The following is an 18979-nucleotide window of genomic DNA, read 5'->3' on the forward strand; positions in this document are numbered from 1 at the left end:
TCACATACCAAAATAAATATATAGTGCTAGTAATTAAATCCGAACCTAATATTAGTGATAAAAAAAAATCCAAATCTAACATTAACTAGTAAAAGAATAAAAATTATAGTTGAGTGGTAAGTTTCTAAAAACACAATAAATTGGGTGACGAAAAAATCTATTTTCTTTTTAAAATATTTGACTTGACTTCTATAGTGTACATGTATTCAACAAAGTTCAAATTTTACCTTCACGTTTCTTGGTTTAATTATACAAATTCTATAGCTAAAGTAAAAAACTTGAGCACTTTCGACCGAGTAGAATAATTGATTTATACTATATATAAATTATAAATTTACCAGTTAAGTACATGCTATCATTGGCTGGTGATCTCATGTCAACAAAGTCAGAGAAATTTCTATCACAACATCTATCTCTCTCAGTAGTTGGATCTTTGTATGGTTTTTGAACACCAACATTGTATCATTGTGTAAATAATGGTGCTTCTCATTAGTCCTGTACTCTTTCACTTGGAAATTGGCAAAAGAGTGAATCATACACATACGGATTTGTTGTTGAATACTGGTGGCTACCGTCCCGGGAACAAATGGTTTGTGATTCCTATAGGAATACAACTCTTTGATAGCTACTGCTTGTAAGCAATTCTTTTTCGCTTTCAATATAAAAAGAAACCACTTTCCGGCAAACCTTCGGTTATATCAATAATTAATGCCCTCAAATTTGTAGGAATTTTTAATTTTTAATATAAGTTAAGAGGATGGCATCAAATTATATATAACATATCCATAGGATGAAGCCAAATTATATCAAACCTTGAAGACACTGTTCCATTTTGTAATACTGCTAACTAATATTCAACTCAGTCTTATGAAACAAAAACAGTTTTATATGGACTCCTGTCGTTGAACAAGTGTAACGCGGCTAATGACTATGTACGTAGTAAAGTAGGGAAAGCTGCAACATGGTATTAAGCACTAGAGGGAGATTAGTAAGCACCTTCTTGTTGATGGTTTTATCACTTATATCAACATCTACATAATACCCAGCTCATGAATCTGCTCCTTTACCTATCAGAATTTACAGAGGAGAAACCAATGATAATTTAATATACTAGAACAAGAAATAAACATATATATATTCTCAAGCAACACAAATAAAATACAGGTCGTTAAATTACTATCATACTCAGACACAATTCTGGCAGGAGAACTTAAGAAGACAGATGAAGAAGTCTTCTACTTAATAAAGCTGAAGACATTCAATCTGTTTCTCTTCTGTTGTGGGATTAGTAGAATACGTGACACTCAAATTAGACTTAGCAAATACAGAAGAGTGATAGTTAAAACAATAGAACTGAATAAGGTGAACAACCTGTACAGCAAAGCTTGTGATTTCTCAGAAATTGAGCAAACAATTGCTTGACGTGGACTGAGCCACAAGGCCATTTCCCCTTATAATGCTCAATAAGTATAGCTAACATGCGTTCAACAGACCCAAGAACAGCTCTGTGTATCATGACGGGTCTCTCTCTCTCTTATTTTCATCTTTTGCCGAGTACGTTAAGTTGAAACTGGAAGGAAGTTGAAAGTCTAGCTGAATGTTGATTGGATTAAAAATGACAGATGGATTCTAATTCTCTATATAACGTAATATGCAAACAACAAAACTACCTGTAAGGTGGCACACTGATTTCTTTTCATAGCATCAGAAACACTAATATCAATCTTTGGCCCATAAAATGCCCCATCACCTTCATTAACCTGATATAATTTTTCTTGGAGTTGTGAGAACATAAAAAAGAAATTGTGAATTCATCATTATGACAGTGCAAAAAGAACCTCCTAGAGAAACCTATTCTAGAACGAAATACCGATATCATCCGTCCATGACTATTTATTTTACCCGATAAAACATGCAAAAATACCATTTACACTTATTTGGCCAAAAGCAAACCCTATAGGCTATATATGTATTCAAATTCAGGGAGAATACACATCTTAATGAAGCCATTGGTGTCCAAGTGTGTAAATACCTGCACACATCTTTTTAAGAAACTTGCCGACAACCTTTGGTTCACTATTTGCCTAATAAAACTAACATATCTATTAATAGCTAGAACGGGCACAAAGAGAGAAAATTCATGACCAGGATTTCAAACTCATGGTACACAACACGACGACTAAGCCAAACCAAAGAAATCAAGTGCCTCTTGCTACAGAAGCAGGGTACGAGAAAAGTAATATTTATGCATGCCTTATGCCTACCAGCTTACTCATACGAGTGCAGAGACATTTCCGAGAAGAGCCAGAATTTGACAGTAATAACATGGAGGAAAAATGATATAAAAACAACAAACTGTAGACAATAAGTTGCAAGCACTTAATCCCAAGTAACTCAATAACAGTTAACATGCGGTTGGAAATAGGAGAAAACTAACAGCCAAGAAATTAACAGGCTCTAATAAGAAAACATGCACCAGAATACCAGGAAATAAAACAAATAACAAGAAACATGCAGTAATATACCAGAAAACCAACATTAAACAACAAGATGCATAAAAGCAATCGACAAAACAATTTAGGCCAATGTTTGTCAAAAAGGCAAATGAAAAGCAAACAAAAAATAAATTTGAGCAGCTATGTTACTCGGACTCTTCATTTGCCTCGAGTGCTTGTGTCGGACACACGACACTCGGACATGGTCGCATATGTATGGACACTTGCACACTTATTTTGGGCCAAAACATATAAAACTTACAAATTGTTGCCAAGTCTGAAATTTAGAACACGTATTTATATGGGAAACTTCCAACCAAGTCCAATTACAAAGCAGAATTTTAGCAGGTTTACGGTCTTAAAGGCAAGAAAAGAGCTACAAATAAACATCCACAAAACATGTGCTTATGAAATAAATTGAATTTTTAGGAAGTGGATGACAAAGATACTTCATACCTACCAGTCTTTACCAAGCTCATTTATTGCTTCAGTAAGAGAAGCTTCTGCTTTGCACCATGTTTCAAGATCTCCGAGATACTTTTCTGGCCTCTGCAACAAAGAACAAAAAAGTTTTAAGACACATTGTAAACTTGTCTAAGACAGATACGAAAACAAAATGAGTCCTCAAACAAACTAAAAGGATAGCTAAAGTATGTTCTCTGCGAAAATAAGGGTTTCAATTCCTATTATCATCCTTCTCGGTACATTCTCACATTAAAGAGAAAAAGGTTAGTTATCTGTTACTGATACATTAAAGATATAAAAAGATAAAAAGTAGCATATAAGTAACTATAAAGCTCAACTAATCTTTGTTCTGGTTAATGCTTCAAGCACAAGTATACAATAAAGGATATAAATTAAGACTTAATAAATATTTACTCACTGATCAGAACTCTTCCCAGTAGATACTGTTAACTAGTTATTATATATAAGATTGCCAACCAATATAAAACAAGGGTTCCAATTAAGGCGCTCAAAAAAGCTATCATAATGAAGCAACAATGCCATTCCCGAACACCAATCCTTCTTATCCACTTGATCTGTTCCCGGGAGTACCCTAAAAAAGGAACCTTTCCTCTTATCCGGCAATAACAGTGGCAAGAACTCCAACTTCTACGCCACCTGTTGTGTCAACAAGGTTTAGAACCAAATTTTATCCCCCATCACACCATCCATATAGCAATCAGCTATAAAATTCTGCAGTGAAGGTTTCCCAACTGCAAGTTCGAAGCTATTTACAGCACGGCGAAAGCAATTTGCCAAAATTATCGACTTGCTCCCACTGCAGCTGTTGACAATGCCCATGAAAGAGTCCCATTACTGGAGATCATAGTTTTTGACAATACACCAGTCAATGGTGATTCCAGGCCTTAAACAAAATTCCATATGAATGTAAGATAAACTAGATCAGATGGCACGGCACCTAAAGTCTCACTAACTTGCTTGTAAACGGCTGAAAGAAAACTTTCCTCAGAAGACTCCATTATAGCAGCTAGGTTAATGAATAAGATATCGAGAAACTAACTTTTCTTGGAGTCGCTGAATGTTGGACTGTTACCAATACTCCTTGCAGGAACAACTACCATCCTTAAAGTGGTGAAAACGCATATCTGGTGAGTAACCCATTACTCTCAATCTTTTAGAGATTTCGGTCAGCATCTCCTCAATCTCATGAATCCTAGGATGCGTCCTATCACCTGCTAAGATTTATGAACAACACCAGTTGCCTCAATTTCACTGCAGCCTGGAGTTTTAACCACGCTGTTCTGCGTCATCATCCCTCTGATTTCCCCAACATCTTGCCAATTACCTTTTGATGCATATATTAGATAATATAAGACATGAAACCCATCATGATCAGGTTGAAGTTCAATAAGCTTCCTTCCTATCCTCTCTCCCATTTCATTGTCACCATGTTTTTTTACAAGCACCAAGCAGTGCACCCCAAGTAGCGATTTCAGGAACCATAGGCATGCTTTCAATTAGCTCCTCTGCTTCTTTTAGCAATCCAGCACGCCCAAGTAGATCAACCATGCATCCATAATGTTTAATGTTAGGTGCAATTCCATGTTTCTGAATCATGCTTTCAAAGTGGCTGCGACCCTCCTCGACTACACCCATATGGCGACAAGCACTAAGAACAGCCACAAATGTTATCTCGTTAGGCTCTACACCACATTTCTTCATAACTGAAAACGTTTCAAGTGACTTTTCTACAACACCATTTATTGCAAACCCAAGAATTAGTGCATTCCAAGATGACACACCCTTGTCCTCCATACCAAGAAAAACTTCCTGTGCATTCTCTACACACCCACATTTCATGTACATGTCTACGAGGGTTGTGCCAAGAAGAGCATTGATCTTGAAACCATTCTTCCTAATGTAAGCATGTACCCATTTCCCTTGCGAAAGGGAAGCTAGGTGGGTGCGCAAGCTGAGATCACACTAACAAATGTGACTTCATCCGGCCTCACTTCTTGATGAAGCATCATTTGAAACAATGCTAATGTTTCAGCAAAGTGACCAAGTTGGGCATAACCGGATATCATTGCGCTCCATGTTACAATATCTTTCTCGGTCGTAGAGTCGAATAACTCTCTGGCCTTGTCACTTTTGCCACATTTCAAGTCACCAGAGATCATAGAGTTCCATGATATTTGATCCGACTGGCAGCTCACTTTAAATAAATTTTCAGCAGCCAATATATTCCCACATGTCGAATACATGTGAATTAAAGCATTTTGAAGGTTAACATAAGAATCAATTCCAATTCTTAAGCTAAATCTATGAATCATCTCTCCTGTCTTGACAATAGACAAATGTGTGCATGCAGAAAGTACAACAACCAACACAACCTCGTCCATTCCAATCCCACAACCATTCATTTCCGCAAACATAGTCAGCGCGTCTTCATACATCTCATTCTGCTCATAACACGAAATCAAAGCAGTCCATGAGACCAGATCCTTCGCACTAACCTCGTCAAACAACTTAAGAGCCTCACTCAATCTCCCACACCGACCTAACAACACAATCATTAAATTTGAAGCAATCACATTCCTTTCAGGCATCAAATCATACATAACCTTAGCCTCATTCACATCTCCCATCATAACATACCCCGCCAACATCGAATTCCACGAAACCAAGTCTCTAACACCACTCCCATCAAACACCTTCCTTGCATCCCTTACTCTCCCACAACCAAAATACATACTAATCAAAATATTCTTGACATAAACATCAACCTCAAACCCCACCTTCAAAACATGATTATGCGCTTGTCTCCCCTCAAAGTCTCAAACACATACCCTATAGACCCCATAGCTTGCACAAGAATTGGGTAAGTATAATTATCAGCACCCTCATTGTTCAACAACATCATTCTATAGAAAAAGACAGCACCTTTAACACAATTCTTATTTAAACAAGCCCTCATCATGGTATTATAAATAAACCCATTTGGGTTCTCAACACAATTAAAAATCCAGCAAGAATAATCAATATGAATAAAGGGTGATAAAGTTGAGAACTTTAGAAGCTTACTTGCAGCATATGTGTCTTTTATATAAGCAGTGGTGATCATTTGAGAGAGAATTTGATTGAATTGACTGTATTTTTCACATTTAAGCAGAAGGGTGTTCAAGATTGATAGATTTTTTGTTGCTTTAATGGTTCTTGCAACACTTTGCTTTGGCAGATTCATATGTGTGCGAGTACAGATGAAAATGTGCAGGTTGTATTTGAGCTTTATGTCTATAAAACTGAGACAGGTTCCAGATCAATCTTTCCATTTTGTAGCTCAATGTTGTATAATTGAGCTTTATGTCTATAAAACAAATACATCAAACTTTCCATATATAAACCGACGCAACAAGCTCAATTTTCAACTGTATGTTTAATGTACAACTTAAACTGTAACAAAATGGCAATATACATCTTGACCCTTTAGTTTCCCTTGGAAGTAAATTTCTGAAAACTAGACACAGGACTTCTCTACAAAATAATGCCTTGCTTTCCAAAAATGGTACAAAAAATATGCAGAGACTATGGTTTGAGACTATTACAACTGTTACATCCAAGTTTGCAACGAATGTCGATGTTCTATCATTTGCGTTCAACATTCAACATTCAAACCAACTCCATTAGAAGGGGATCACCAGCTGCCATTATTCTAATAAGCTTTATGAAGTCTTGCTCACTAGAGACATCCCAAGGGTGAACGGCAGGTGCTTCCGGAGAATATAATGTTGAAGAATTAGATGGCTGTTTTTGCTTATACACCATTGTATTAAAGACAGAGTCAAAGTTATCAGGTGAGTCCATTGCTAAAAAGAACATGGGAATTGCAACCTTCTGATGAATATCTAGATTGCCGACTAAATTCACAAGATCAATGTAGTCAGCTACAGATCTACGAGGTATGTAAAATACCTCAGAGCTACATAGTGTAAGGCTCATGTCACTCTTTATTGATTCCTTGTAAGTAACTTGGAAGTGAACTGGCATAGTGGTAACAACTTTCTTCACCATTTCTGCTTGTTTCCCATACCAATCTGAGTCTCCGGGAAGTTGAAAAGAACTCCAGGACTCAGACACCTATATTCACATAGTTTGGGTATGTTATGCGGGTTGTCAAGGACAAGGTAATCAAATAATCAAATAATATATCTAAAAGCTGCAAATAAAGACACTGCTGTACAGATATATTTTCAGCAACTTCGAGTGTTGAACATTACTTTTCCATATTCTGTAGAATTAACGTTATTAACAAACTGAATGTGTATCTTTTCTTATTTGGATAAGAAAGAAATGTATTGTCATCACAACTACTTTATAAGCTAGTTTCTCTTAAAGATGTGCAGAGCAAAAAAAATATGAGAATTTGCAAGCCAGCATAAGTTACAAACACAACTTTTTTAATTTCAAGAAACAAGAAGCAGAAAAAACCGACAGTCTTACGGTTAATTACCTTGTTCGGGATCCAGAGCTTATTCTTATCGGCTTGCATTAAGTTCCAGTAGTTCAGAATAGTGTTATCTTGGAGGAACAAGAACCCGTCTGCACTTGTAAATCTATTTAATATGTTTGGAAGTTGCCTGTAGACAAAATTAATATAATATTTATATAAAAAAATATGGTCATTATATGTAATGTAAATAGCAAGTAACCAGTTAGCCACGAACACAATGATAGTCTTTGAATACGCTGTTAAAATACAAGCAATAGTTCATAGTCAGATCGTATAGCACACTATCAGACCCATATATTAGTAACAGAAGGTATTAATTAATATCTTAATACCCAAAGCTTGCTTCCAACAAAATCATAATTTCAACAAGAAACCTCTTAATTTGACATTATACCATAACATGATTGTAGCCTGTATAACAAATGCCAAGGACTTCACACATCCCATCATTTTCAGCATAGTAAAATATATTTTAGGCCACAAACTACTGATACCACTGCGCCTGTATGCAAATCTCCGTATCTGTTGTAAACATGGCTTGAGCAAAAATCAGCTTCCACACGCATCACTTCTGCGCCCTTTCACTTAATTTCACTTCTATACAATTTAGCAAGCACATTCTAGATGCCAAGGACCGCAATACAATTGCATATGTTTTCATGCTTCCAACCCCCTCCCCTAATGTTCAGGTACACATAATCAACAAGTTGTTCCTAATACTCTAATAGTAAATATCCATATGTCACAACTGCATTGTATTATTATTTTGTGTTAGCTTTTGTTAAAGTCTGCAACATCGATAACTATTGTATAAAATAAAACAGCTCTAAACTAAGTCCGAATTACAACCTAAAGAACTGCGGGAATATCATGAGCCATGACCTTTTCAGAATCAACATGCATAATAGGTATTACAAAGGGTAAAAATATAGCTAGCCTCTGCAAGGGAAGAAAGTTGCATGTAATATTAATACGCTCAGTAAAGTGGGGATACAACTTACTTGTATACATGGTCAAGCTTGCCTTCTTCAACAACAAGGTCTACATTCTTCTGCTCCGATAAAATAACGACTGCTTTAAATATCCTTCCATAAAGAAGTCTCCATTCTAAAGCAGTATGTTGAACAGGTCCAGTGCAGAACATTATAAGAACCATATTCCCAAGATTCTTTCTCCACCTAATTAAGTTTCCAATTTCGTAATTCACTGTTCCAATTTCTTCAACCCCAAGATGAACAGACGGTAACTTTTGAGGTATAAATTCCTTTCGATCTCCATGGCCAATATTTGCTCGTGGTCTATCCAATTCAAGTGACATGAGCCTTGGCTGCTGGTACCCAACAGCAATCAAGTCTTGGAGCCAAGCTGCAGTAAACTTTACATCTTTCTCAGTCCAAAACCCTTCCTCGGCCATGGCAAAACTCAACTCCAATATTTTTTCAAATAATCTATGCTTATTCGATCTCCAAGAGACCAAAAAAGTAATTAGACGACCAACATTTACATGAAGATCTTTCTCTTCAGAAAACGGATAAGCTTCAATTCTGTCATAACGATGAACAGTTGGAGGATAAACAGCAACATACCCACCAATTTCCCACAAAAGCCTCTGTCCCCAATAACCCCTTAATATATCAGAAGCCATTGAACTAACTGAAACAGGAAGCATCAATCCCCAAAATGCCGATGAATGGTAGATAGTATTAAAAGAATTGACAGGCACCATAACACCTTGTGGCAATGCCACTTTCGGAGCACGATCATCAAACCTAATGTCAAAACCTTCCAAACCAGGCTTCCTTGTAAAATAAAAAACCGAATCAACATCAGGAAGCCCATTAGATATGCCCTGTTGAATAAACTGTTTACCACCAAACACTTCCGTATAATACTCTTCATGACCAATCTCACCTACATTCTCCAACGGCATTCCCCTAGGCCAGACTGACCTTTGCCCGAAATGAATATACGGATTCACAACAGTCCTATTCACATTTTCATGACTATACTGCAAAATAACCTCTTGCCTCGCGCTTTCACCAACTAACTCCACATCAAAATGCTTCCCAATATCATTATCAATGACATCACCACGATCATCCGCATCAAAAATCTTTTTCGCACCATGTTGAATCGCAAACAAATACCCAACAGACTTTCTAACATAAGAATCATAAGGCAAATAATCAACAACCCTATACCCTAACTTAACTTGCTGCTCAACAGAAAGAAAGATGGTACCTTTCAAGAACCAATCATCAGGAGTCTTGGAACTCCCAATTGCCAACACTTGCCAGCCCTGGATCTTCGCAAGATTTCGAAGCGAATCAGAAGGGTAATTCACAACAGACACAAGAATCCACTTGTCTGATCTGAAATTAGCAAAAGGGGTTGTTGTATCAGCCACTGTTTGTATATTACTCCAATCAATTTGAGGAAAATGCACAGTTTCAAGAGCCTTGGACTGAGATTGAAAGCACAAAAGTGCAGCTGAGTCACCAACATTCCTCAGAAAGAAAAGGGCTGCAACAGTAACAATTAACAGAGCAATCGCAAAGATTTTGTACAGATTATCAGAGACCCATGTGGAAAAATCAAGAGATTTTGATGGTGAGGAGCGATTTGGATGATGGGTTGGTAGTTTTGGTGATTCTTGTTTTGGGCTTGCTCGATTTTGGACCAACATTGAATCTAGTCTTTTGTAAAAACCAAAACTTTACAATAATAAACAAAAAGCAAACAGTTTAATTTGTTGCTTTGGTTCTTTCTGATCCTACCCAGTTAGTTGTTTTACAAACAGAGCTAACTGGTGATGAAGTTGGTTGGTGTATGTAGAGGTTATGATCAAGCAAAGCTAAGCTGCCGACAAGTGTGGTATGATGTACTTATGTTTTCTTATGCTTCAATCTAACTGCTACCTTCTCTTTACTCCTTGCATTTTATTAGGGTGGAATGTGCTGGTATTAGCAACAAACATCGTTATGAATTTATATATTTTTTAAATTTCGACAAAATTTTATGTGGTGCAGTTGTTAGGAAAGGATACGAGAAGATTGTTGATATAACATAGTTAAACTGCAACTTGATTATTCGATTTGAAATCACCGATTTGTGGTTTAAGCTTGAGAGTCGAGGTCCCCTGTTTAGTCTTGGAATCTATATCTTCTGCAAGTAAAATATAGTTTAAAATATCTGGTAAAATATGTTATCTTGCCAAAATATGTTTTACAAATATTATTATTTCAATAAAATCATACAAAATCTCATAAATTTACAAGTACAATATGTATTTCATATAGTACGTTTTACTATGTTCTACTTGTAAATTGTATAATATATAAAAATTTTAACGGAATAGTGATGCTTGTAGTATTTCATAGAAAAATAAATATATTTTAGAGCTTATTGCCATTCGCACCCCTATACTTCGGTCCAAAAACACTTTAGTATGCAGATTTTAGATAATTGTATTTCGCCACTCACAAGTATTTTGTGCGCGGCAATTTGCAACCCCTCCGTCAAAAATTAACAGTTCCGTTAAAAAGTTGAGGGTAGTTTTGACATTTAAAAAAAAATAAAGAATTAACCCACAATTATTGGGTTAATTAGCAGTTTAATAATTGGAAATTTAAAATATCAAATTTCCAGCTTCTTATTTGATCATGATCAAAAGGTTGTCCTCCGTTATTCTTTCATGAGATGATTCAGTCACATTTTCTGGGCAACAACCTGCAGAAGTGAGGGCAATTCTCGAGGCTTGCAGAAGTGATGTTTCTGTTCATAAGCCACGCAATTAATCAAGAAGGAGCTCATGAAATCATCCATTGTGATAAATGGCATTTCCAGCACACCGTGACTAAACTTGTGGCCTTTCCAGGTTTGAGTTTAATACCTGCTTGACGAAGTTTTGATACACAATGAATCACATGGCTTGGATTATTGTAATGCATATGATCTGGATGACTAGGTGGAATCAGACTTGCTCGGACAAAATCAAGCAAGTGTTTTCACAAGCACACTCCTCCCTCATCTTTTCTCCAGTTGATTAAACAAAAAACAAATAAATTAGGGCTAACAAACATGAGATTAGGGCTTATATAAAGTAAATGGGGGAAGAAGACTATTTGAAGTGGATTTTCCCATTTTACCCCGCCTAAAGTAATGTTAAACATAAATATTAAACGGAGATTGACGGAATGGTTGCAAATTGCCGCGCACAAAATAGATGTGGGTGGCGAAGTGCAATTATCTAAAGTCTGCATACTAAAGTGTTTTTAGGTCGAAGTCCAGGGGTGCGAATTGCAATAAGTTCTATATTTTATAATATTTTAAATTATGCTTTGCTTCCAGAACATATGTGAACTTCAAAACTCCAATAACTCTAATAAAATGAGGATTGCATAAGAATTGACTCAATAAGAGATGCTCGTAATGAGTAAAATTGGACAGAGCATTAAAATTGTTAGCTTTTGGTCCAAGAATATGGGTAATAATCAAGTCACCAAAGTGAACTCAATATATCAAATTGGTCACCGAATTTAGGACGGTCTCAAATCGATCACTTATGATTCATTTACATGTATCTCTAAATATGAATTTAAGAAGTAAATAAATTATTTATAGAGGTTTAACGCATTATTTTAGAATGTAACCACAATTAAGTATAAGGTTATGAATTCTAATATTTATATGATGATATATTTAGATTTTATCAAGTTTATTTATTATTTTTTTATTATAGAGCTATTTTTTTTATTTTAATTAAAAATAAATAGTAACTAAACTTAATAAACTCTAAATATATTATTATAAATTATAGAAGTCATAATCTTATACGTTGTGGTAATATTCAAGAATAATGTGTAAATCTCTGTAAATAATATTTTTACTCTTTGAACTCATATTTAGAAGTATGTGTAATTGGCTTAAATGACTGATTTGAGATCATCTTGAGTCTAGTGACCAACTTGATACACTGAGCCTACTTTAATGACCACCGGATTATTAACCCTCCAACGATATACAATCGGTGAAAACTCAATATTTAGATCTGAATTCAAAATGATTGGCCCAAAGATATCTCGTAGCAAGAGATAGAATTCAATTGCGTTGTAAGCTTTGGAGCATGCTTCCTGTATACATAGATCTATTTTTTATTACACACTTTTAAGTTCTTTGGCTTATAATTGTTATTTTTAAAATTTTTATTTTTTAATAAAAATATGTGATTAATATTATAATTCAGGAAAAAATCTCAAAAATTAATAATTTTAACTAAACTGTCAAATGACTTAGAAATGTATGTCAAAAGTTAAACGACCTGCATTTTATTTAAAGCGGAGGGAAGGTTCATTTTAGAATAAAGATGTGAATTGTATGAGTCGGTTAAAACTGGGGCATCAATGGTTGTGGTTGTTGGAATGTCAGTCGACAACTCAAGCTTGTGCCAATTGTTTTGTTCTTTCCGTTGAGCTGGGTCATTCGTCAAAAGTGACAATCTCATTTAATCGAACATTGTTTAGAAATTAATTAGATAAACGAGAATTATTAATATAATCATTCAGATCACTAATTTGGTTTGTTTAAGATGAACATATATTTGACTAGTAAAAGTTCAATTCATAGAAATTCGTGAAACGACTAGCCGAATGATTAGTTGATTAAACCAGCCCTCTTTCTCTCTAATTATCATTATCTTTTGGCGCGTCTTTTAAGATTTTTATAAAATATATTTACATAATATTTTTTTAAAATATTCTAGAAAATATTTGGCGTTTAAATTTTTATTCAAAAAATTAAAAAAATACATTATAAAACTATATTTTACAAAAGTCTTAAAATACGTGCAAACAGTGTACGTGGACAATCAGGCGGGAGAGAAGGAGTAACTTTTAGATTGTAGATGTAGGGGTAGCAGCATGCACTTTAATTGCCACTTTAGAGTATAATTTTATAATTTATTTTTATAAATTTTTTATCTGAACAAAAATTTAATTATTAAATTTTATTCAGAAAAAGAAAAATTTAAAAATAAGTTATATAATTATATTTTATAAAAAGTTAAAATATGTGTCAAATAGTGACTCAATGTATAGAATTGAATGAGCGAGCATCAAATAGTGATTGAATGTATAGAATTGAATGAGTGAATATTAATCGGGGCCTGATGAATGATACGTAGTTCCACAATTAATTCCACAACGCAACACGACCCCACTGAAGACATTCAGGTTGTGGTCTAACTTGAATATAACCGAATCAGTGTTGTGAAAAGCGCAAATTGGTTCTAAGCGGCAGGGGACTTTCTAGCACTTAAACGGTAAAGCGGACGTTTAAGCGGGTCAATAAACTGATTAATTAAATATAATTAAATATTTAGTTATAATATTAATATATTTAAAAATAATATTATGTTGTGTTAAGAATATGCATTTTCAATATTTTTAATAAAATAGGGTCATGTTCCAGAGAGAACCATTAGAGAGAGAACCATAGAACCCTTACCTTATTAAGTAAGGGTTCTGCAGCAGAACTTAAGTATTAGTTGGGGTTCTGCAGCAGAACTTCACAAAAAAAATGTCAATATCTATGGATTATATTTTTAAATTATTTTTGAACACACACAACGATGAAAAAACATGAAAAAAAACAAGTATTTTAGATTTAGATCCTAAAAATCTATTTAAAATTTTGGATTCTGCAGCAGAACCCTAATGGTTCTATGGTTTTATTTTAAGGAGTGGTTCTCTCTTGAGCGCGAACCTATATATATATATATATATATATATATATATATATATATATATATATATATATATATAATTTTATAATATAACTATAGTTATATTATTAAAAAATTAATATTTCAAAATTAATTTTTTTTAAAAAATTAGCAAGTCAACATCATTTTGACCGCTTAATTACCACTTAATCCCCTTAACGACCGCTTAATCCGCTTAATTGTCCGCTTAATTTTCAAAAACACTTAATTTCCCACTTAGTACAAAATCGAAGCGGTTTTGGAGCCGATTCCGCATAGACGGTCGCTTAATGCATTTTTTACAACACTGAACAGAATATATGAGAGTGAAGACCAAAATAGGGTCCAGCTGCCTCAGTTTTTTTTTTTTTTTTGCCTCAGTTTAAGAGTTCATAACTTCTAATAATATATACCTTAGATACCTACCACAAATAGCAGGTGTGGAATGTACCCAAAATTTAATGGTTGCTCACAAGTTCAAACAACAAAAAAAAGTATATAATGTCTAAGCATAGAGCAAACTTTTTTTCACAAAAAGAATTATTTAATTTAAGTTGTAGCATAGAATCCCTAAATTAGGCATACTGGCTAAAGTATTGACAATCAATTCAACAATGGTATACTAAAAACCTTATTATCCATATCATCATTGTCCGATACTTAACAAGTTAAAATTTATACTGTTGCAGAGATGTATTGCAATCAAAACCATCAGCACTCCATGCTAGTATATTTAGCTTCATTCTTCAGAGCTGCCTTTGACAATAAAGTTCTGACGACTGATTGGGTTCATGACTACGGGGGGACCAGCAGTCCTAGGCCATGCCTGGAACTTTTTGTCAGTCTCTTGTGCCCATTCTTTATTAGAAACAGTGCCTGGCGTGGTGCCTGATCCCAGAAACTAATTAGAAATGCCAATGGACCAAAGGTCCTCATCATAGGAGCAAGAAAAAAGATAATGCAGCACTAAGATAATGAACTTGCCTCCAAAGATTTTCCTGTCAGCAATGAAATAGTCGCATGTAAATGCAACTACAAATGAAGCAGCAATAGCACCAGTTATCTTCAAAGCTGCCATGTTCACGCTGCAAGAAGAGGATGGTTTGGAGTGTAAAAAATCATACTTCACATTGAAAAGCTCAGAAGTCAAAAGTCCAGCAGAACATTCAACCTCTCTTTCATAGTAAAGGAACTCATTACAGACAGTGTTATCTTCATGCCAAAGTAATATTCGGCTGAATTACTTAATCAAAACATACAGCAACACACATACAAACCTACAGTTATGTAAGGAAGCAGTCGAAAGTATACATATTTACCATAGACAACCCATGCTAGATATACAAAACCAATTTAAATTTCCAAATCAACTTTATCATCCCCCAGGATTTAATTAAAACTTCCATTCTAAATTACTTTAAGACGAATTTTCTCTGTATCCAAAAACAAAATAGACATGTAAAAATAGATTCATCTAGGAAAAAAAAGCAACAATACGGAACTAAATGAAAGATTATATTATATGGAAGTGCCAAGACCAAACTATGATCGAGAAGTGTATAACAGTAATGTTTTTGTAAAAGAAATTTCTTCATTTATTAAGATGTCTAGAAGGTATTTTACCAAAGATGTCGAGTTGCATAAAATTCAATTACGATTCACGCCTGCACTGAGGACTGATACATGTAAAATCTCAGAGAGTCAAAGACCAACAAAGGAAATAATTTGTACTAATTCTAAGTCATTAAATCATTTGTTGGGGCGAGTACATTACAAGGACCTCTGATACTGCTTATGATTCGTCTTACTCCCAAAACAATAGCAAAAAACCTAGTATAATATATAGTCCACCAAGGTGTTAGAAAGAGAAGAAGGAAGGGAATCTTCAGTTGCTTAATATCTTAATCTAGTAACTAGTTATAACTTATAACAACATTAGTGACCTTTTCTGGTTTTAACAGGCAATTTTATATAAGACTGAGTATATACAGGAGTCACCGTTGATTGAGCATGGTCATTCTCCAAACATCTTTTCTGTAAAGTCGTAACACAGTCTCTTGAATACTATGTTTTTTGTTAATGTAGTCACAGAATCATAATTGCTTTAGTAAAGTTTTGTGAATGTGCTTGGTGCGTGTATTTCAATTAACTAGAACTTTGTATATTTCTCGAAATCACAGAAACTCTAAATGTGTTGCATAGAAGCAACAATCTGTACATGGTGCTAGACACTAATTATACACTTAGGAAATATTTCAACATTTCATTCTCAGCAAGAGATAGCACATACCTTCTAAATAGCCTTTCACAAGCCACCAAAACAAGGATTTTTCAATCACGGGGAAGAATCTAGATAGACTAGTAAGAAAGGAAGAAAAAAAAAACAGAAGCTTGTACATCAAAAAAGAATAGCGTAACTTTATCTAATCCTAATATATTTTAATCTTCAAATCAGGGGAGTTGTTAGCAGTCCTGTCAAATTTGGGTTAAAAATCAAAAATGGTGTGACCAACTGTTAAGTACAAGTGGATAAAAACAAGGATTTCTAGGCTTTTATACTCTTCTCAAATTGAAAAACACTAATTCTGAACATATCCATATATAATTCTAAATTACAATAAAAGAAAAGCTAAAATCTAAAAGGCTAAACCACCACCCAAACCAATTTAAAACTCTACAAGACAAATCCTCTCCATATCAAGACAATGACATTAAAGATATTTCAAAACAACTGATTATTCAACAATACTCTTGGCTTCAGCATTGGGTTTGTATAATGCCCTATTTGGTCAAATCCATGTCCCTACTATTTTCAACAGCATTAAGTGACGTAGGCCAAGAACTAATTACAATCAACAAAAATAAACTAATGTTGTGTTTGATTGGGGTGAATGAAAATGGAGGGAATGTGATGAAATTTGAACTATAATTCAGTTAAATGTTTAACTAGAACTCATAGTCCTCCGCTTTATGAAGGAATGCTCCATTCCTTATACAATCTGTTTTCTACCCAAATCTCATCATACAAAATTTGCGCCCACTCATTTTTTTCAAGTCCTCCCTTCTCCCCTCTATTATTTCCTTTTATTTTTACTCATTTCATTTCATAGGACTCACACCTAAAAAAACAAGTTATGAAGTAGGAGAACAAACACCATGGCCAATTATAAATAATACAATAACTGTCATTAGAAGTATGAAATATCAAAACCATAAGTTAACCCCAGACATGATATTAAATCTGAATTCCCCTGTGTCCGCAGAGTAGCAAAAAACATCATAATCTTTCCCGCATGATAACAATTTAAATAACAACCCTGTCCTTTCTGTTTATAGTCTGATCTTAAAGTTAATATTAGTATAAAACACAATCACATGAAAGGATTAAACAGACATAGCAGTTAAAACACTAAACACTCCGTACATGTTTTTTTATTGAAAACAAGATTTGCACATTTGAGTTTACTGCAGCATAACAATTCAACATAAGCTCACAAAATGATTAAAAACATAATTAGCAAAAATATGATTGAAAACATATATAATCATGTACATATACATGAGAGTAACAACAAATAAACATATTCATCGAATAAATCAATATCACTTAAAATTGAAGGCTGCAAAATACAGATCTAAGCTCGAAACACACATAAACTCGACTAGATACCAAATCAAATGATTATAAACAAGCTGTGTATATAGTTTTGAGATATATCAACGAAGAACACTTAATTTCAGAGGCTTACCCAATTGATTCGCAGAGAAGAGGCGAAATGAATAGTGTTGAATGTACAGCTTTTGCACCTATACGTATACGTATTTACCTGTGTCTGGGCTTGGATTGAGTCTTGGGCCTGGATTCGGCGAGCTATCAACAAAATTATAAAATTTTAGGTAGATAAATCACAAATAAAAATTTAAAAGAAAAGATTATGCGGAAAAAGTTTTATTCTTACTGTTAGGTCCAATCAGACGTAGAAGGGGGGGTTGAATACGTCTATACCAAATTCTTCGATTAATTCGATTGCGGAATATTACTGTTTAAGTCCAGTTAAATCAATCGTAAATAAACAACTCCAGCAAGTCGGGGAATATTCTTATATTAAAAATAATCCTCGGATGCTACAAACTCCAACACGAATGTCGGCTGCAGAGACTACAAACACTCTACTACAAACTCTCGACTAAAATGATATTCTAACTTGCTCTCGAGAATGTGTATATTGTGTGCACTTTACAAAGTGTGTAGTTGTTCTCAAATGAGAACACAAAGCTCTATTTATAGACTTTGGGGACAAACTCAGCTTGTGCTTGCGCTTGGCGCAAGGAAGCTTTCAACCAATCATATTAAAGCTTCCTCGTTCCATCCTTCCTCGTTCTTGCGCCAAAACAAATCAGAAGAATTGTTAAAATGATTTAAATGGCGCAAGGAAGAAATTAAGGGCAATTTCTTTCCTCGTTCCATTCAAAACAATTCACAGTGTTTTGTTTAATATCCTGGCGCAAGGAAGCCAATGTCCTCCTCGTTCCAATTGGCGCAAGGAAGACAGTTTCTTCCTTGTTCCAATTGGCGCAAGGAAGAAAAGGTGATGGATAGAAATTGGCGCAAGGAAGAAATAAAACACTAATTTCTTCCTTGTTCCATTCTTGGCGCAAGGAGAGATTATGTGTAATTTTCTTCCTTGCTCCATTACTTGGCGCAAGGAAAGAATCATTCATAAATTCTTCCTTGCTCCATTTTCTTCC

The 18979-nt window shown here is 34.5% G+C and overlaps 1 protein-coding gene, 1 long non-coding RNA gene and 1 pseudogene across 2 annotated transcripts; all 3 read right to left on the reverse strand.

Annotated features, from left to right (window-relative positions):
• Positions 1 to 1333: 1333 nt before the first annotated feature.
• Positions 1334 to 6236, reverse strand: LOC108223272 (pentatricopeptide repeat-containing protein At1g05750, chloroplastic-like; annotated as a pseudogene).
• Positions 6237 to 6357: 121 nt separating this feature from the next.
• LOC108223271 (probable glycosyltransferase STELLO1) lies at positions 6358 to 10425 on the reverse strand. The gene is made up of 3 exons (XM_017397436.2): positions 8472 to 10425; positions 7471 to 7597; positions 6358 to 7097 (listed from the first exon to the last, which is right to left on the reverse strand). The coding sequence occupies exons 1-3, from the start codon at positions 10154 to 10156 to the stop codon at positions 6630 to 6632; spliced, it is 2280 nt and encodes a 759-aa protein (XP_017252925.1). The 5' UTR covers positions 10157 to 10425; the 3' UTR covers positions 6358 to 6629.
• A 4317-nt stretch (positions 10426 to 14742) lies between these two features.
• On the reverse strand, positions 14743 to 18139 carry LOC135152992 (uncharacterized). Its single transcript, XR_010292413.1, has 3 exons — positions 17980 to 18139; positions 15215 to 15315; positions 14743 to 15118 (listed from the first exon to the last, which is right to left on the reverse strand). It is a non-coding gene; the product is annotated as an uncharacterized LOC135152992 (long non-coding RNA).
• Between the last annotated feature and the right edge of the window lie 840 nt (positions 18140 to 18979).

Source organism: Daucus carota, chromosome 5 (genome assembly GCF_001625215.2).
Source record: "Daucus carota subsp. sativus chromosome 5, DH1 v3.0, whole genome shotgun sequence".
Classification (NCBI taxonomy): Eukaryota; Viridiplantae; Streptophyta; class Magnoliopsida; order Apiales; family Apiaceae; genus Daucus; species Daucus carota.